The sequence below is a fragment of the Cherax quadricarinatus genome, unplaced genomic scaffold (genome assembly GCF_038502225.1).
Source record: "Cherax quadricarinatus isolate ZL_2023a unplaced genomic scaffold, ASM3850222v1 Contig3, whole genome shotgun sequence".
Taxonomy (NCBI): Eukaryota; Metazoa; Arthropoda; class Malacostraca; order Decapoda; family Parastacidae; genus Cherax; species Cherax quadricarinatus.
The window spans coordinates 525001-546989 of record NW_027195029.1 but is presented as its reverse complement, the minus strand read 5'-3'; the positions used below and the strand labels follow the sequence as shown (position 1 = coordinate 546989).

The 21989-nt window shown below is 50.7% G+C and overlaps 1 protein-coding gene across 5 annotated transcripts in view; it reads right to left on the bottom strand.

The window, feature by feature from the left end:
* The window catches only part of RhoGAP68F (Rho GTPase activating protein at 68F), a 118240-nt gene that overhangs the window by 70576 nt on the left and 25675 nt on the right, over window positions 1-21989 (bottom strand). The window contains exon 1 of one of the 5 annotated variants that reach the window (XM_070079680.1): window positions 18275-18386. The exons of the other annotated variants lie outside the window; for them this stretch is intronic. Coding sequence (XP_069935781.1) covers window positions 18275-18335 — 61 coding nt within the window. The 5' untranslated portion in view covers window positions 18336-18386. Of the gene's footprint in view, window positions 1-18274; window positions 18387-21989 lie in introns of those variants that run through there. 5 annotated transcript variants of the gene reach the window in all.

Below are 21989 nucleotides of genomic sequence, written 5' to 3'. Positions count from 1 at the left end.
CGGTGGTGTGCTGATGATTGCGGTGGTGTGCTGGTGATTGTGGTGGTGTGCTGATGATTGCGGTGGTGTGCTGATGATTGCGGTGGTGTGCTGATGACTGTGGTGGTGTGCTGGTGATTGTGGTGGTGTGCTGATGATTGTGGTGGTGTGCTGATGACTGTGGTGGTGTGCTGGTGATTGTGGTGGTGTGCTGATGACTGTGGTGGTGTGCTGATGATTGTGGTGGTGTACTGGTGATTGTGGTGGTGTTCTGATGACTGTGGTGGTGTGCTGGTGACTGTGGTGGTGCGCTGATGATTGTGGTTGTGTACTGGTGATTGTGGTGGTGTGCTGATGACTGTGGTGGTGTGCTGATGACTGTGGTGGTGTGCTGGTGATTGTGGTGGTGTACTGATGACTGTGGTGGTGTGCTGGTGACTGTGGTGGTGTGCTGGTGATTGTGGTGGTGTGCTGATGACTGTGGTGGTGTGCTGGTGACTGTGGTGGTGTGCTGGTGATTGTGGTGGTGTGCTGATGATTCTGGTGGTGTACTGATGATTGTGGTGGTGTACTGATGATTGTGGTGTACTGATGACTGTGGTGGTGTGCTGGTGATTGTGGTGGTGTGCTGATGATTGTGGTGGTGTGCTGGTGATTGTGGTGGTGTACTGATGACTGTGGTGGTGTGCTGGTGACTGTGGTGGTGTGCTGATGACTGTGGTGGTGTGCTGATGACTGTGGTGGTGTGCTGGTGATTGTGGTGGTGTGCTGATGACTGTGGTGGTGTGCTGGTGATTGTGGTGTGCTGGTGATTGTGGTGGTGTGCTGATGACTGTGGTGGTGTGCTGATGACTGTGGTGGTGTGCTGATGACTGTGGTGGTGTGCTGATGACTGTGGTGGTGTGCTGATGACTGTGGTGGTGTGCTGATGACTGTGGTGGTGTGCTGGTGATTGTGGTGGTGTGCTGATGACTGTGGTGGTGTGCTGGTGATTGTGGTGGTGTGCTGATGACTGTGGTGGTGTGCTGGTGATTGTGGTGGTGTGCTGATGACTGTGGTGGTGTTGATGACTGTGGTGGTGTTGATGACTGTGGTGGTGTTGATGACTGTGGTGGTGTTGATGACTGTGGTGGTGTTGATGACTGTGGTGGTGATGATGACTGTGGTGGTGTTGATGACTGTGGTGGTGTTGATGACTGTGGTGGTGTTGATGACTGTGGTGGTGTTGATGACTGTGGTGGTGTTGATGACTGTGGTGGTGTTGATGACTGTGGTGGTGTGCTGGTGATTGTGGTGGTGTACTGATGACTGTGGTGGTGTGCTGGTGACTGTGGTGGTGTGCTGGTGACTGTGGTGGTGTGCTGATGACTGTGGTGGTGTGCTGGTGATTGTGGTGGTGTACTGATGACTGTGGTGGTGTGCTGGTGATTGCGGTGGTGTGCTGGTGATTGTGGTGGTGTGCTGATGACTGTGGTGGTGTGCTGGTGATTGTGGTGGTGTGCTGATGACTGTGGTGGTGTGCTGGTGATTGTGGTGGTGTGCTGATGACTGTGGTGGTGTGCTGGTGATTGTGGTGGTGTGCTGGTGATTGTGGTGGTGTGCTGATGACTGTGGTGGTGTGCTGGTGATTGTGGTGGTGTGCTGGTGATTGTGGTGGTGTACTGATGACTGTGGTGGTGTGCTGATGACTGTGGTGGTGTGGATTATGGTAGTGATATCCAGTTTTCAGCTATACACCTTTAACATAACATAACATTAACATAAACATAACATTAACATTAACATTAACATAACATTTCCACTATATACTTCCTGACATATACCTTTGAAGAGCTTCGAGAGTTACTACTCTCTGAGTTATCCTGCTGGGTAATCTACACATGTTACTATGTATGATAATTTGTGTAACTGTGTCTGTGTGTACCTGTGTCTAAGGAAGAAAGAGAGAGATGGGAGGGAAGAGAAGGCAGACAAAGACACGAGATAAGATTAGATAAGATTTCGTTGGGATTTTTAACCCCGGAGGGTTAGCCACCCAGGATAACCCAAGAAAGTCAGTGCGTCATCGAGGACTGTCTAACTTATTTCCATTGTGGTCCTTAATCTTGTCCCCCAGGATGCCACCCACACCAGTCCACTAACACCCAGGTACCTATTTGCTGCTAGGTGAACAGGACAACAGGTGTAAGGAAACGTGTCGAAATGTTTCCACCCGCCGGGAATCGAACCCGGGCCCTCCGTGTGTGAAGCGGGAGCTTTAGCCACCAGGCCACCGGGCCACAAGAATATTTTAGTAAGATTAGATACATCTGCAGTGTGCTGCTGCCATATTCTATACGACAAATGAGAAGTTTGGTTGGGTGATGTTTGTCAGGAAACAGGACAAGTGTTTCCTGACGCGGGAATTAATGATGACCTGCCCCTGGAGCTTTTGGTCATCTGACCAAGGCCTTCCGCTGGCTTATCGGTCCACATAGGTGAGAGGAGAGGAAAAGAGGCAAGGGAAGGATGAGGATATGGAGGCGAGGGGGCTTGAATGACCTTGAGATGCGTGACTTGCCAGGATAACATCAACGGAAGTTGAAGCGACATCTTGCAGCACCTAACCACAACACCGGAACTACCTAATCCATCAAGCGGATGCCTTCGTGCCTGAACTGCTTGTGATCCAACGAATTAGAGCCCTTAGATCAAACTTAAATACCTCCCCTAGTAGCGTTCCCCATACGGGAACACTACCAGGCATTTTTGGCGGGAACACTACTAGGTATTTTTGGCGGGAACACTACTAGGCATTTTTGGCGGGAACACTACTAGGCATTTTTGGCGGGAACACTACTAGGTATTTTTGGCGGGAACACTACTAGGCATTTTTGGCGGGAACACTACTAGGCATTTTTGGCGGGAACACTACTAGGTATTTTGGCGGGAACACTACTAGGCATTTTTGGCGGGAACACTACTAGGCATTTTTGGCGGGAACACTACTAGGTATTTTTGGCGGGAACACTACTAGGCATTTTTGGCGGGAACACCACTAGGTATTTTTGGCGGGAACACTACTAGGCATTTTTGGCGGGAACACTACTAGGCATTTTTGGCGGGAACACTACTAGGCATTTTTGGCGGGAACACCACTAGGCATTTTTGGCGGGAACACCACTAGGCATTTTTGGCGGGAACACCACTAGGCATTTTTGGCGGGAACACTACTAGGCATTTTTGGCGGGAACACTACTAGGCATTTTTGGCGGGAACACTGCTAGGCATTTTTGGCGGGAACACCACTAGGCATTTTTGGCGGGAACACTACTAGGCATTTTTGGCGGGAACACTACTAGGCATTTTTGGCGGGAACACCACTAGGCATTTTTGGCGGGAACACTACTAGGCATTTTTGGCGGGAACACTGCTAGGCATTTTTGGCGGGAACACCACTAGGCATTTTTGGCGGGAACACTACTAGGCATTTTTGGCGGGAACACTACTAGGCATTTTTGGCGGGAACACTACTAGGCATTTTTGGCGGGAACACCACTAGGCATTTTTGGCGGGAACACCACTAGGTATTTTTGGCGGGAACACTACTAGGCATTTTTGGCGGGAACACCACTAGGCATTTTTGGCGGGAACACTACTAGGCATTTTTGGCGGGAACACCACTAGGCATTTTTGGCGGGAACACCACTAGGTATTTTCGGCGGGAACACCACTAGGCATTTTTGGCGGGAACACCACTAGGTATTTTCGGCGGGAACACCACTAGGCATTTTTGGCGGGGAACGCCACCAGGTATTTTTGGCGGGAACACCACTAGGCAATTTTGGCGGGAACACTACTAGGCATTTTTGGCGGGAACACCACTAGGCATTTTTGGCGGGAACAGCACTAGGTATTTTTGGCGGGAACACTACTAGGCATTTTTGGCGGGAACACCACTAGGTATTTTTGGCGGGAACACCACTAGGTATTTTTGGCGGGAACACTACTAGGCATTTTTGGCGGGAACACCACTAGGTATTTTTGGCGGGAACACCACTAGGCATTTTTGGCGGGAACACTACTAGGCATTTTTGGCGGGAACACCACTAGGCATTTTTGGCGGGAACACCACTAGGTATTTTTGGCGGGAACACCACTAGGCATTTTTGGCGGGAACACCACTAGGTATTTTTGGCGGGAACACTACTAGGCATTTTTGGCGGGAACACCACTAGGCATTTTTGGCGGGAACACTACTAGGCATTTTTGGCGGGAACACCACTAGGCAATTTTGGCGGGAACACCACTAGGCATTTTTGGCGGGAACACTACTAGGCATTTTTGGCGGGAACACCACTAGGCATTTTTGGCGGGAACACCACTAGGCATTTTTGGCGGGAACACCACTAGGCATTTTTGGCGGGAACACTTGAAGAGACTTTTGGCCGTAATGTCAGCAGCGTCAATCATTAGAAAATAAACTCAGAAGCTGACATCCGAATCTCCAGCAAGGTGTTAGCGCTGACAAGCTGACAGGAAAAAGCATACCCGTGTACTGAATATATTACAAGGGGCACTGAGAGTGGCTGACAGCTACTACAGTTAACATCAGGCGAAGGTGTGCCAAACTGCTGCTACTACCACCACCACAACTATTACTACTACTGCTACCATTACTGCTACCACTACTACCATTACCACTACTACTATCAATACTACCACCACTACTTCCACTATTACTACCAGCACTACCAGTACAGGGTAAACTATTATGCAGATTACCACCAGTTACAACTGGATTGCCCAGTTCTTCTTCCACTGTTCACACACACCTTTACCAGGCTTCTGTATTCTTATCTTCTATGTCTTATTTCACCCTATTTCTACCTTTCCTTCTACTTCTTTATTTTTCTTTTATCAGGTTCATTCTCTTCTTTCTTGTATCCTATCCTCAAACTTCTTTCTTCATACTACATTCTTTGCTTATTTATCCACCTACCTCCCTACCACCATTCCTTCCCTCCCACTGCTCTCCCTCACTCCTACCTTCCTACCACCATTCCTTCCCTCCCACTGCTCTCCCTCACTCCTACCTCCCTACCACCATTCCTTCCCTCCCACTGCTCTCCCTCACTCCTACCTTCCTACCACCATTCCTTCCCTCCCACTGCTCTCCCTCACTCCTACCTTCCTACCACCATTCCTTCCCTCCCACTGCTCTCCCTCACTCCTACCTTCCTACCACCATTCCTTCCCTCCCACTGCTCTCCCTTACTCCTACCTTCCTACCACCATTCCTTCCCTCCCACTGCTCTCCCTCACTCCTACCTTCCTACCACCATTCCTTCCCTCCCACTGCTCTCCCTCACTCCTACCTCCCTACCACCATTCCTTCCCTCCCACTGCTCTCCCTCACTCCTACCTTCCTACCACCATTCCTTCCCTCTCACTGCTCTCCCTCACTCCTACCTTCCTACCACCATTCCTTCCCTCCCACTGCTCTCCCTCACTCCTACCTTCCTACCACCATTCCTTCCCTCCCACTGCTCTCCCTCACTCCTACCTTCCTACCACCATTCCTTCCCTCTCACTGCTCTCCCTCACTCCTACCTTCCTACCACCATTCCTTCCCTCCCACTGCTCTCCCTCACTCCTACCTTCCTACCACCATTCCTTCCCTCCCACTGCTCTCCCTCACTCCTACCTTCCTACCACCATTCCTTCCCTCCCACTCTCCCTCACTCCTACCCTACCTCCTACCACCATTCCTTCCCTCCCACTGCTCTCCCTCACTCCTACCTTCCTACCACCATTCCTTCCCTCCCACTGCTCTCCCTCACTCCTACCTTCCTACCACCATTCCTTCCCTCCCACTGCTCTCCCTCACTCCCTACCTTCCTACCACCATTCCTTCCCTCCTTCACTGCTCTCCCTCACTCCTACCTTCCTACCACCATTCCTTCCCTCCCACTGCTCTCCCTCACTCCTACCTTCCTACCACCATTCCTTCCCTCCCACTGCTCTCCCTCACTCCTACCTTCCTACCACCATTCCTTCCCTCCCACTGCTCTCCCTCACTCCTACCTTCCTACCACCATTCCTTCCCTCCCACTGCTCTCCATCACTCCTACCTTCATACCACCATTCCTTCCCTCCCACTGCTCTCCCTCACTCCTACCTTCCTACCACCATTCCTTCCCTCCCACTGCTCTCCCTCACTCCTACCTTCCTACCACCATTCCTTCCCTCCCACTGCTCTCCCTCACTCCTACCTTCCTACCACCATTCCTTCCCTCTCACTGCTCTCCCTCACTCCTACCTTCCTACCACCATTCCTTCCCTCCCACTGCTCTCCATCACTCCTACCTTCCTACCACCATTCCTTCCCTCCCACTGCTCTCCCTCACTCCTACCTTCCTACCACCATTCCTTCCCTCCCACTGCTCTCTCTCACTCCTACCTTCCTACCACCATTCCTTCCCTCCCACTGCTCTCCCTCACTCCTACCTCCCTACCACCATTCCTTCCCTCCCACTGCTCTCTCTCACTCCTACCTCCCTACCACCATTCCTTCCCTCCCACTGCTATCCCTCCTCACTCCTACCTTCCTACCACCATTCCTTCCCTCCCACTGCTCTCCATCACTCCTACCTTCCTACCACCATTCCTTCCCTCCCACTGCTCTCTCTCACTCCTACCTTCCTACCACCATTCCTTCCCTCTCACTGCTCTCCCTCACTCCTACCTTCCTACCACCATTCCTTCCCTTCCACTGCTCTCCCTCACTCCTACCTTCCTACCACCATTCCTTCCCTCCCACTGCTCTCCCTCACTCCTACCTTCCTACCACCATTCCTTCCCTCCCACTGCTCTCCCTCACTCCTACCTTCCTACCACCATTCCTTCCCTCCCACTGCTCTCCCTCACTCCTACCTTCCTACCACCATTCCTTCCCTCCCACTGCTCTCCCTCACTCCTACCTTCCTACCACCATTCCTTCCCTCCCACTGCTCTCCCTCACTCCTACCTTCCTACCACCATTCCTTCCCTCCCACTGCTCTCCCTCACTCCTACCTTCCTACCACCATTCCTTCCCTCCCACTGCTCTCCCTCACTCCTACCTTCCTACCACCATTCCTTCCCTCCCACTGCTCTCCCTCACTCCTACCTCCCTACCACCATTCCTTCCCTCCCACTGCTCTCCCTCACTCCTACCTCCCTACCACCATTCCTTCCCTCCCACTGCTCTCCCTCACTCCTACCTCCCTACCACCATTCCTTCCCTCCCACTGCTCTCCCTCACTCCTACCTCCCTACCACCATTCCTTCCCTCCCACTGCTCTCACTCCTACCTCCCTACCACCATTCCTTCCCTCCCACTGCTCTCCCTCACTCCTACCTCCCTACCACCATTCCTTCCCTCCCACTGCTCTCCCTCACTCCTACCTCCCTACCACCATTCCTTCCCTCCCACTGCTCTCCCTCACTCCTACCTCCCTACCACCATTCCTTCCCTCCCACTGCTCTCCCTCACTCCTACCTCCCTACCACCATTCCTTCCCTCCCACTGCTCTCCCTCACTCCTACCTCCCTACCACCATTCCTTCCCTCCCACTGCTCTCCCTCACTCCTACCTCCCTACCACCATTCCTTCCCTCCCACTACCTCTCCCTCACTCCTACCTTCCTACCACCATTCCTTCCCTCCCACTGCTCTCCCTCACTCCTACCTCCCTACCACCATTCCTTCCCTCCCACTGCTCTCCCTCACTCCTACCTCCCTACCACCATTCCTTCCCTCCCACTGCTCTCCCTCACTCCTACCTTCCTACCACCATTCCTTCCCTCCCACTGCTCTCCCTCACTCCTACCTTCCTACCACCATTCCTTCCCTCCCACTGCTCTCCCTCACTCCTACCTCCCTACCACCATTCCTTCCCTCCCACTGCTCTCCCTCACTCCTACCTTCCTACCACCATTCCTTCCCTCTCACTGCTCTCCCTCACTCCTACCTTCCTACCACCATTCCTTCCCTCCCACTGCTCTCCCTCACTCCTACCTCCCTACCACCATTCCTTCCCTCCCACTGCTCTCCCTCACTCCTACCTTCCTACCACCATTCCTTCCCTCCCACTGCTCTCCCTCACTCCTACCTACCACCATTCCTTCCCTCCCACTGCACTGCTCTCCCTCACTCCTACCTCCCTACCACCATTCCTTCCCTCCCACTGCTCTCCCTCACTCCTACCTTCCTACCACCATTCCTTCCCTCCCACTGCTCTCCCTCACTCCTACCTTCCTACCACCATTCCTTCCCTCCCACTGCTCTCCCTCACTCCTACCTTCCTACCACCATTCCTTCCCTCCCACTGCTCTCCCTCACTCCTACCTCCCTACCACCATTCCTTCCCTCCCACTGCTCTCCCTCACTCCTACCTTCCTACCACCATTCCTTCCCTCCCACTGCTCTCCCTCACTCCTACCTTCCTACCACCATTCCTTCCCTCCCACTGCTCTCCCTCACTCCTACCTTCCTACCACCATTCCTTCCCTCCCACTGCTCTCCCTCACTCCTACCTCCCTACCACCATTCCTTCCCTCCCACTGCTCTCCCTCACTCCTACCTCCCTACCACCATTCCTTCCCTCCCACTGCTCTCCCTCACTCCTACCTTCCTACCACCATTCCTTCCCTCCCACTGCTCTCCCTCACTCCTACCTTCCTACCACCATTCCTTCCCTCCCACTGCTCTCCCTCACTCCTACCTTCCTACCACCATTCCTTCCCTCCCACTGCTCTCCCTCACTCCTACCTCCCTACCACCATTCCTTCCCTCCCACTGCTCTCCCTCACTCCTACCTTCCTACCACCATTCCTTCCCTCCCACTGCTCTCCCTCACTCCTACCTTCCTACCACCATTCCTTCTCTCCCACTGCTCTCCCTCACTGCTACCTTCCTACCACCATTCCTTCCCTCCCACTGCTCTCCCTCACTCCTACCTTCCTACCACCATTCCTTCCCTCCCACTGCTCTCCCTCACTGCTACCTTCCTACCACCATTCCTTCCCTCCCACTGCTCTCCCTCACTGCTACCTTCCTACCACCATTCCTTCCCTCCACTGCTCTCCCTCACTCCTACTTCTTCCTTCCCTCCCACTGCTCTACTCCTACCTCCTACCACCATTCCTTCCCTCCCACTGCTCTCCCTCACTCCCTACCACCATTCCTTCCCTACTGCACTCCTACCTTCCTACCACCATTCCTTCTCCCACTGCTCTCCCTCACTCCTACCTTCCTACCACCATTCCTTCCCTCCCACTGCTCTCCCTCACTCCTACCTTCCTACCACCATTCCTTCCCTCCCACTGCTCTCCCTCACTCCTACCTTCCTACCACCATTCCTTCCCTCCCACTGCTCTCCCTCACTCCTACCTTCCTACCACCATTCCTTCCCTCCCACTGCTCTCCCTCACTCCTACCTTCCTACCACCATTCCTTCCCTCCCACTGCTCTCCCTCACTCCTACCTTCCTACCACCATTCCTTCCCTCCCACTGCTCTCCCTCACTCCTACCTTCCTACCACCATTCCTTCCCTCCCACTGCTCTCCCTCACTCCTACCTTCCTACCACCATTCCTTCCCTCCCACTGCTCTCCCTCACTCCTACCTTCCTACCACCATTCCTTCCCTCCCACTGCTCTCCCTCACTCCTACCTTCCTACCACCATTCCTTCCCTACCACTGCTCTCCCTCACTCCTACCTTCCTACCACCATTCCTTCCCTCCCACTGCTCTCCCTCACTCCTACCTCCCTACCACCATTCCTTCCCTCCACTGCTCTCCCTCACTGACTCTTCCTTCTCCCACTGCTCTCCCTCACCCTACCTTCCTACCACCATTCCTTCCCTCCCACTCCTACTCTCCTTCTCACTCCTACCTACCCTACCACCATTCCTTCCCTCCCACTGCTCTCCCTCACTCCTACCTTCCTACCACCATTCCTTCCCTCCCACTGCTCTCCCTCACTCCTACCTTCCTACCACCATTCCTTCCCTCCCACTGCTCTCCCTCACTCCTACCTTCCTACCACCATTCCTTCCCTCCCACTGCTCTCCCTCACTCCTACCTTCCTACCACCATTCCTTCCCTCCCACTGCTCTCCCTCACTCCTACCTTCCTACCACCATTCCTTCCCTCCCACTGCTCTCCCTCACTCCTACCTTCCTACCACCATTCCTTCCCTCCCACTGCTCTCCCTCACTCCTACCTTCCTACCACCATTCCTTCCCTCCCACTGCTCTCCCTCACTCCTACCTCCCTACCACCATTCCTACCCCTCCCACTGCTCTCCCTCACTCCTACCTCCCTACCACCATTCCTACCCCTCCCACTGCTCTCCCTCACTCCTACCTCCCTACCACCATTCCTTCCCTCCCACTGCTCTCCCTCACTCCTACCTCCCTACCACCATTCCTACCCTCCCACTGCTCTCCCTCACTCCTACCTCCCTACCACCATTCCTTCCCTCCCACTGCTCTCCCTCACTCCTACCTTCCTACCACCATTCCTTCCCTCCCACTGCTCTCCCTCACTCCTACCTTCCTACCACCATTCCTTCCCTCCCACTGCTCTCCCTCACTCCTACCTTCCTACCACCATTCCTTCCCTCCCACTGCTCTCCCTCACTCCTACCTTCCTACCACCATTCCTTCCCTCCCACTGCTCTCCCTCACTCCTACCTTCCTACCACCATTCCTTCCCTCCCACTGCTCTCCCTCACTCCTACCTTCCTACCACCATTCCTTCCCTCCCACAGCTCTCCCTCACTCCTACCTCCCTTCCCTCCCACCACCATTCCTTCCCTCCCACTGCTCTCCCTCACTCCTACCTTCCTACCACCATTCCTTCCCTCCCACTGCTCTCCCTCACTCCTACCTTCCTACCACCATACCACCATTCCTTCCCTCCCACTGCTCTCCCTCACTCCTACCTTCCTACCACCATTCCTTCCCTCCCACTGCTCTCCCTCACTCCTACCTTCCTACCACCATTCCTTCCCTCCCACTGCTCTCCCTCACTCCTACCTTCCTACCACCATTCCTTCCCTCCCACTGCTCTCCCTCACTCCTACCTTCCTACCACCATTCCTTCCCTCCCACTGCTCTCCCTCACTCCTACCTTCCTACCACCATTCCTTCCCTCCCACTGCTCTCCCTCACTCCTACCTTCCTACCACCATTCCTTCCCTCCCACTGCTCTCCCTCACTCCTACCTTCCTACCACCATTCCTTCCCTCCCACTGCTCTCCCTCACTCCTACCTTCCTACCACCATTCCTTCCCTCCCACTGCTCTCCCTCACTCCTACCTTACCACCATTCCTTCCCTCCCACTGCTCTCCCTCACTCCTATTCCACCATTCCTACCCTCCCACTGCTCTCCCTCACTCCTACCTTCCTACCACCATTCCTTCCCTCCCACTGCTCTCCCTCACTCCTACCTTCCTACCACCATTCCTTCCCTCCCACTGCTCTCCCTCACTCCTACCTTCCTACCACCATTCCTTCCCTCCCACTGCTCTCCCTCACTCCTACCTTCCTACCACCATTCCTTCCCTCCCACTGCTCTCCCTCACTCCTACCACCATTCCTTCCCTCCCACTGCTCTCCCTCACTCCTACCTTCCTACCACCATTCCTTCCCTCCCACTGCTCTCCCTCACTCCTACCTTCCTACCACCATTCCTTCCCTCCCACTGCTCTCCCTCACTCCTACCTTCCTACCACCATTCCTTCCCTCCCACTGCTCTCCCTCACTCCTACCTCCCTACCACCATTCCTTCCCTCCCACTGCTCTCCCTCACTCCTACCTTCCTACCACCATTCCTTCCCTCCCACTGCTCTCCCTCACTCCTACCTTCCTACCACCATTCCTTCCCTCCCACTGCTCTCCCTCACTCCTACCTTCCTACCACCATTCCTTCCCTCCCACTGCTCTCCCTCACTCCTACCTCCCTACCACCATTCCTTCCCTCCCACTGCTCTCCCTCACTCCTACCTTCCTACCACCATTCCTTCCCTCCCACTGCTCTCCCTCACTCCTACCTCCCTACCACCATTCCTTCCCTCCCACTGCTCTCCCTCACTCCTACCTTCCTACCACCATTCCTTCCCTCCCACTGCTCTCCCTCACTCCTACCTTCCTACCACCATTCCTTCCCTCCCACTGCTCTCCCTCACTCCAACCTACCTACCACCATTCCTTCCCTCCCACTGCTCTCCCTCACTCCTACCTTCCTACTGCTCTCCCTCACCACCATTCCTTCTCTCCCACTGCTCTCCCTCACTCCTACCTTCCTACCACCATTCCTTCTCTCCCACTGCTCTCCCTCACTCCTACCTTCCTACCACCATTCCTTCCCTCCCACTGCTCTCCCTCACTGCTACCTTCCTACCACCATTCCTTCCCTCCCACTGCTCTCCCTCACTCCTACCTTCCTACCACCATTCCTTCCCTCCCACTGCTCTCCCTCACTCCTACCTTCCTACCACCATTCCTTCCCTTCCACTGCTCTCCCTCACTCCTACCTCCCTACCACCATTCCTTCCCTCCCACTGCACTCCTACCTTACCACCATTCCTACCCTCCCACTGCTCTCCCTCACTCCTACCTTCCTACCACCATTCCTTCCCTTCCACTGCTCTCCCTCACTCCTACCTTCCTACCACCATTCCTTCCCTCCCACTGCTCTCCCTCACTCCTACCTTCCTACCACCATTCCTTCCCTTCCACTGCTCTCCCTCACTCCTACCTTCCTACCACCATTCCTTCCCTCCCACTGCTCTCCCTCACTCCTACCACCATTCCTTCCCTCCCACTGCTCTCCCTCACTCCTACCTTCCTACCACCATTCCTTCCCTCCCACTGCTCTCCCTCACTCCTACCTTCCTACCACCATTCCTTCCCTCCCACTGCTCTCCCTCACTCCTACCTTCCTACCACCATTCCTTCCCTTCCACTGCTCTCCCTCACTCCGACCTTCGCACCACCATTCCTTCCCTCCCACTGCTCTCCCTCACTCCTACCTTCCTACCACCATTCCTTCTCTCCCACTGCTCTCCCTCACTGCTACCTTCCTACCACCATTCCTTCCCTCCCACTGCTCTCCCTCACTCCTACCTACCTACCACCATTCCTTCCCTACCACTGCTCTCCCTCACTCCTACCTCCCTACCACCATTCCTACCCCACCCACTGCTCTCCCTCACTCCTACCACCATTCCTTCCCTCCCACTGCTCTCCCTCACTCCTACCTACCACCATTCCTTCCCTCCCACTGCTCTCCCTCACCCTATCCCTACCACCATTCCTTCCCTCACACTGCTCTCCCTCACTCCTACCTTCCTACCACCATTCCTTCCCTCCCACTGCTCTCCCTCACTCCTACCTTCCTACCACCATTCCTTCCCCCCCACTGCTCTCCCTCACTCCTACCTTCCTACCACCATTCCTTCACTCCCACTGCTCTCCCTCACTCCTACCTTCCTACCACCATTCCTTCCCTCCCATTGCTCTCCCTCACTACCTCCCTACCACCATTCCTTCCCTCCCACTGCTCTCCCTCACTCCTACCTCCCTACCACCATTCCTTCCCTCCCACTGCTCTCCCTCACTCCTACCTTCCTACCACCATTCCTTCCCTCCCACTGCTCTCCCTCACTCCTACTCCCTACCACCATTCCTTCCCTCCCACTCTCTCCCTCACTCCTACCTTCCTACCACCATTCCTTCCCTCCCACTGCTCTCCCTCACTCCTACCTTCCTACCACCATTCCTTCCCTCCCACTGCTCTCCCACACTCCTCCCTTCCTACCACCATTCCTTCCCTCTCACTGCTCTCCCTTACTCCTACCTTCCTACCACCATTCCTTCCCTCCCACTGCTCTCCCTCACTCCTACCTTCCTACCACCATTCCTTCCCTTCCACTGCTCTCCCTCACTCCTACCTTCCTACCACCATTCGTTCCCTCCCACTGCTCTCCCTCACTCCTACCTTCCTACCACCATTCCTTCCCTCCCACTGCTCTCCCTCACTCCTACCTTCCTACCACCATTCCTTCCCTCCCACTGCTCTCCCTCACTCCTACCTTCCTACCACCATTCCTTCCCTCCCACTGCTCTCCCTCACTCCTACCTTCCTACCACCATTCCTTCCCTTCCACTGCTCTCCCTCACTCCTACCTTCCTACCACCATTCCTTCCCTTCCACTGCTCTCCCTCACTCCTACCTTCCTACCACCATTCCTTCCCTTCCACTGCTCTCCCTCACTCCTACCTCCCTACCACCATTCCTTCCCTTCCACTGCTCTCCCTCACTCCTACCTTCCTACCACCATTCCTTCCCTTCCACTGCTCTCCCTCACTCCTACCTTCCTACCACCATTCCTTCCCTTCCACTGCTCTCCCTCACTCCTACCTTCCTACCACACACGTGAAAATATAAATTCAGCCATTCTTTCTTCTCTTTATATAACCCCTTTTTAAAGGTCAAGCTTACCAGACACCATATACACGGCCACAGTGTGAAGCCACACACCATACACAGCTTCAAGAATGGGTTTGATCTGTCCCTTATCAAAACTAGGTACAAAGCCACATAAGAATGAAGGAACACTGCAGGCCTACTGGCCCATACGAGGCAGGTCCTTATCAAAACGACGTCTACCTAAAGCTACTCAAGAAATAACTCCCGTACCCCTTGACACCAATCAAACCCAGCCCCTCCCACTCATATATTTGTCCAGTCTGTCTCCTCTTAAAGGTACCCAAGGTCCTAGCCTCTATCACCCCACTGGGAAGACTGTTCCACGCATTTACATCCCTGTTAGGAAAATTTGTATGATTTATCTGTCATCTTGTTAGGTAAGACACATATGCAACAGTTAGGTATATTTATTATGAAACGTTTCGCCTACACAGTAGGCTTCTTCAGTCAAGTACAGAAAAGTTGAAAGTTAAGACACATGTGCAACATCTGGATATCTTTATTGTAGACGTTTCGCCATCCAGTGGCTTTATCAATACAGATTCTAGGACATAATAGGAAGACAGTAGAACTATATACAAAAGATGAGGTAATCAGTCCCTCGGCCTTGGAGTTAGTGTTCACAGCATCGTGGTGGAGGAGAGTCTGGAGCAAAGGCAAGAAGACTGGCGTTTATATAGGCGTCAGTGGAAGGGACGGGCAGCAGACGAGGGCAGTCACTGGTAGGCGGGATACCAGAGGACATATACAAGACCTTCTTCACGGCTGCTGCAACTAACCCATCTCTTTGGGAAGGACCTACTTCCACTGGGGTATCCCGCCTACCAGTGACTGCCCTCGTCTGCTGCCCGTCCCTTCCACTGACGCCTATATAAACGCCAGTCTTCTTGCCTTTGCTCCAGACTCTCCTCCACCACGATGCTGTGAACACTAACTCCAAGGCCGAGGGACTGATTACCTCATCTTTTGTATATAGTTCTACTGTCTTCCTATTATGTCCTAGAATCTGTATTGATAAAGCCACTGGATGGCGAAACGTCTACAATAAAGATATCCAGATGTTGCACATGTGTCTTAACTTTCATATTGTCGGAATTTTATACCTTTCTTGCACAACAGAAAAGTTGATAGAAGCAGAAGATACTTGAAGACGATGTAATCAGTCCATCACCCTTAAAGTTTTGAGGTGGTCAGTCCCTCAGTCTGGAGAAGAGCATATTGTTTCATACTATGGAACAATGCTCTTCTCCAGACTGAGGGACTGACCACCTCAAAACTTTAAGGGTGATGGACTGATTACATCGTCTTCAAGTATCTTCTGCTTCTATCAACTTTTCTGTACTTGACTGAAGAAGCCTACTGTGTAGGCGAAACGTTTCATAATAAATATACCTAACTGTTGCATATGTGTCTTACCTAACAACCTGTCGGTATTTTATACCATTTTAATGTTCAATCTGTCATCTTGAAATGTTCCTAAGACCAACACCAGCAGAGCTGCTAGAGTGCAAAACATTTAACAGGCTTCTGCATATCAGCTTGTTTCTTGGGTAGCATTGAAAATTGGGTTGGGGAAACGTTTTGTTAGTGGGATGAATTGTAAAGGACCTGCCTAGTATGGGCCAACAGGCCTCCTGCAGTGCTCCTCCTTTCTTATGTTCTTATTCATACCTTCACGCAGTTTTAAAAATAGGTTAGATAAGTACATGAGTGGATGTGGGTGGGTGTAAGTTGGACCTGACTAGCTTGTGCTACTAGGTTAGATGCCGTGCTCCTTCCTTAAGTGAATGTGACCTGACCTGACCAGGTTGGGGCATTGGCTTGGGCCGGTGAGGGACTAGGACCTGCCTGGAATGGGCCAGTAGGCCTGCTGCAGTGTTCTTTACGTTCTTATTGCACACTGCATCATCTTGCATTACCACGAATCAGGAGATAGAGAGGAAGAACAGGATGATAACAGGCCTAATCAAAGCACATTAATTAAGTCGATAATTTTTACACGTTGACCACAAGACTGACGCCGGAGTTAAGGGCGACAGTTACAAAGAAAAACTACACATATTAGACTTACTGGCACAAGAGGTGTGTAGTACAAGAGGGGTCACGATCACAACATATAAAATACTCAGAGAAACGACAAAGTGAACAAAGACAGAATGACACGTGAGTTTAGGACAAGGGATGACAGATGGAACATTTACCCAGATGAACAAACAACGGTAGAAAGTTCTGCACCAAATGAGCCAATAAATACCTGAAGAAAAAGGCACTTGTGTATAGTTCAGGACATTTATTAAAGGAGACGTTTCGCCACGAGTAGTTTCATCAGTCCTAATACTGAGATAACTAAGAAAACGAGAAGACTGAGGGACTAATTACCCCTAACTCCTACTGATCTCCACCACTGAACATTAAAATGGTATAAAATACCGACAGGTTGTTAGGTAAGACACATATGCAACAGTTAGGTATCTTTATTATGAAACGTTTCGCCTACACAGTAGGCTTCTTCAGTCAAGTACAGAAAAGTTGATAGAAGCAGAAGATACTTGAAGACGATGTAATCAGTCCATCACCCTTAAAGTTTTGAGGTGGTCAGTCCCTCAGTCTGGAGAAGATCATTGTTCCATAGTATGAAACAATATGGAGAAGAAGTGACAGGATGGAGCTTTTTATAGCGCCAAGAGGTGAGACGTAGGTCACTAGGAGAGGTAAGAACTCAGATGTTGAAAGGTCAGGTCCCTCTCAAATCCAGCCGTTCTCACTAGTGGAAGTTGTCGAAGTTGATTGCAGGTCTGCACCAAGATACCCTTGTGTTGCAGTGTCTGACAGATTGAACATTAAAATGGTATAAAATACCGACAGGTTGTTAGGTAAGACACATATGCAACATTAAAATGATATAAAATACCGACAGGATTTGAGAGGGACCTGACCTCTCAACATCTGAGTTCTTACCTCTCCTAGTGGCCTACGTCTCACCTCTTGGCGCTATAAAAAGCTCCATTCTGTCACTTCATCTCCATATTGTTTCATACTATGGAACAATGCTCTTCTCCAGACTGAGGGACTGACCACCTCAAAACTTTAAGGGTGATGGACTGATTACATCGTCTTCAAGTATCTTCTGCTTCTATCAACTTTTCTGTACTTGACTGGCAATAAATGGTATAAAATACCGACACAATGGAAATATAAACACAAATGCAGTATAATGTGATCCTTTATTGACATCTCAAGTCACACACGGATCTACCTGGGGTTGGAAGGTACGAGAGTATTTATAGTCAGAATGTTGAGGTCAGGTGGAGAATGCTGCATCTGATGATCTACCGGGTGGGGTTATAGAGTCTTGGGTAGCTTGGCAATACCCCTGCCAAGCTACCCAAGACTCTATAACCCCACCCGGTAGATCATCAGATGCAGCATTCTCCACCTGACCTCAACATTCTGACTATAAATACTCTCGTACCTTCCAACCCCAGGTAGATCCGTGTGTGACTTGAGAAAGCCCACTGTGTGGGTGAAACGTTGTCAATAAAGGATCACATTATACTGCATTTGTGTTTATATTTCCTCTGTACTTGACTGAAGAAGCCTACTGTGTAGGCGAAACGTTTCATAATAAAGATACCTAACTGTTGCATATGTGTCTTACCTAACAACATCTCCACCATTCCTCTTTGTAGTGGACTGAAGACACCACTGTTTGGCGAAACGCTTCCTCAATAAAGATACGCAAGTGTTAGACATGTGTCTAATTTAACATACGTGTCTTCCACATGGTGACGGTATCACCTGACCAATTTTCAACACAGGTGAACCCCGTCATGCGAGCAACAGCAGCAGCTCAACCAGTGAACACTCAGCTTAGTCAACACAAGTAGGTAAACACACACACATAGTGAGCATCTGGAGTTTCAACAAGAAACTCACAGCTGCAGTGATAAGAGCAAGTCTGTCTGTCTCTCGTGTGAGTCAAGGTTGTCTCATCTGTTATCTCAGCCTAACATTACTGTAGAGTTGGTTTAATATGTTTATTATGCATCCCATACGCATCCTGTGGGCGGTAGTCAAAAGATTACAGAGGTACATAATGGGTCCAAGGTCTGGACCCTATTACTGTAGAGTACTACCAATCATCATGCCTGAATTACCATCCTCAGGGTCTGGATCCTATTACTGTAGAGTACTACCAATCATCATACCTGAATTACCATCCTCAGTGTCTGGACCCTATTACTGTAGAGTACTATCACTCATCATGCCTGAATTACCATCCTCAGTGTCTGGACCCTATTACTGTAGAGTACTACCAATCATCCTGCCTGATTATTATTATAATCAAAAAGAAGCGCTAAGCCACAAGGACTATACAGCGCATCATCCTGCCTGAATTACCATCCTCAGGGTCTGGACCCTATTACTGTAGAGTACTACCAATCATCCTGCCTGAATTACCATCCTCAGTGTCTGGATCCTATTACTGTAGAGTACTACCACTCATCATGCCTGAATTACCATCCTCAGTGTCTGGACCCTATTACTGTAGAGTACTACCAATCATCCTGCCTGAATTACCATCCTCAGTGTCTGGACCCTATTACTGTAGAGTACTACCACTCATCATGCCTGAATTACCATCCTCAGTGTCTGGACCCTATTACTGTAGAGTACTACCAATCATCATGCCTGAATTACCATCCTCAGTGTCTGGACCCTATTACTGTAGAGTACTACCAATCATCCTGCCTGAATTACCATCCTCAGGGTCTGGACCCTATTACTGTAGAGTACTACCAATCATCCTGCCTGAATTACCATCCTCAGGGTCTGGACCCTATTACTGTAGAGTACTACCAATCATCCTGCCTGAATTACCATCCTCAGTGTCTGGATCCTATTACTGTAGAGTACTACCAATCATCCTGCCTGAATTACCATCCTCAGGGTCTGGATCCTATTACTGTAGAGTACTACCAATCATCCTGCCTGAATTACCATCCTCAGGGTCTGGACCCTATTACTGTAGAGTACTACCACTCATCATGCCTGAATTACCATCCTCAGGGTCTGGATCCTATTACTGTAGAGTACTACCAATCATCCTGCCTGAATTACCATCCTCAGGGTCTGGATCCTATTACTGTAGAGTACTACCACTCATCATGCCTGAATTACCATCCTCAGGGTCTGGACCCTATTACTGTAGAGTACTACCACTCATCATGCCTGAATTACCATCCTCAGGGTCTGGACCCTATTACTGTAGAGTACTACCACTCATCATGCCTGAATTACCATCCTCAGGGTCTGGATCCTATTACTGTAGAGTACTACCACTCATCATGCCTGAATTACCATCCTCAGGGTCTGGATCCTATTACTGTAGAGTACTACCACTCATCATGCCTGAATTACCATCCTCAGTGTCTGGACCCTATTACTGTAGAGTACTACCACTCATCATGCCTGAATTACCATCCTCAGGGTCTGGATCCTATTACTGTAGAGTACTACCACTCATCATGCCTGAATTACCATCCTCAGGGTCTGGACCCTATTACTGTAGAGTACTACCAATCATCCTGCCTGAATTACCATCCTCAGGGTCTGGACCCTATTACTGTAGAGTACTACCAATCATCCTGCCTGAATTACCATCCTCAGGGTCTGGACCCTATTACTGTAGAGTACTACCAATCATCCTGCCTGAATTACCATCCTCAGGGTCTGGATCCTATTACTGTAGAGTACTACCAATCATCCTGCCTGAATTACCATCCTCAGGGTCTGGATCCTATTACTGTAGAGTACTACCAATCATCCTGCCTGAATTACCATCCTCAGGGTCTGGACCCTATTACTGTAGAGTACTACCAATCATCATGCCTGAATTACCATCCTCAGGGTCTGGATCCTATTACTGTAGAGTACTACCAATCATCATGCCTGAATTACCATCCTCAGGGTCTGGATCCTATTACTGTAGAGTACTACCACTCATCATGCCTGAATTACCATCCTCAGGGTCTGGATCCTATTACTGTAGAGTACTACCACTCATCATGCCTGAATTACCATCCTCAGGGTCTGGACCCTATTACTGTAGAGTACTACCACTCATCATGCCTGAATTACCATCCTCAGGGTCTGGATCCTATTACTGTAGAGTACTACCACTCATCATGCCTGAATTACCATCCTCAGTGTCTGGACCCTATTACTGTAGAGTACTACCACTCATCATGCCTGAATTACCATCCTCAGGGTCTGGATCCTATTACTGTAGAGTACTACCAATCATCCTGCCTGAATTACCATCCTCAGGGTCTGGATCCTATTACTGTAGAGTACTACCAATCATCCTGCCTGAATTACCATCCTCAGGGTCTGGATCCTATTACTGTAGAGTACTACCACTCATCCTGCCTGAATTACCATCCTCAGTGTCTGGACCCTATTACTGTAGAGTACTACCAATCATCCTGCCTGAATTACCATCCTCAGGGTCTGGACCCTATTACTGTAGAGTACTACCAATCATCCTGCCTGAATTACCATCCTCAGTGTCTGGATCCTATTACTGTAGAGTACTACCAATCATCATGCCTGAATTACCATCCTCAGGGTCTGGATCCTATTACTGTAGAGTACTACCAGAGTACTACCAGAGTACTACCACTACCTCACACATGTACACTATAAACAAGAGAGAGGCACAATATCGTGACTAGAACAATACACAAGCAACTCGCACGCAGGAGAGAGTACTGGCCCAAGTCGGGCCGAAACATCGTCAGAAGTTGCTATGTACGGGTTGTGTAATGTCAACTATAATGTATAATTCACACAAACCTGTACATAGTAATGTATAATGCATTCTTACAACATACAATGTATAACGCCTACTTAAGCCAGTATTTATATAATGCATAACGGCCACTCAGGTCTACATGTATCAAGTATAATGACTTCTCAGACTACATGTATAATGTACAACTTCTCATACATACATGTATAATGTACAACTTCTCATACATACATGTATAATGTACAACTTCTCATACATACATGTATAATGTACAACTTCTCATACATACATGTATAATGTACAACTTCTCAGACTACATGTATAATGTACAACTTCTCATACATACATGTATAATGTACAACTTCTCATACATACATGTATAATGTATAACTACTCAGACATGTATAAAGGCTACCCTCACAGCCTTCCATTATTCACGAATATGGAACACCATTCCCACTTGTGTCACTAGTTCACTGTCTTGTTCACAGCTGGGTTATACGTGTTAGGAACACGTGCCAACACGCAGCTCTCTCCTCACGTAATGTACGTGTATTTAATTGCTATACTTGCGCTTATCTACATGAGACACACTGATACATGTGTCACACACCTAGGTGTATCACCTACTTGTATTCACCTAATGTTTATCTAGGTGCGTTTACACACACT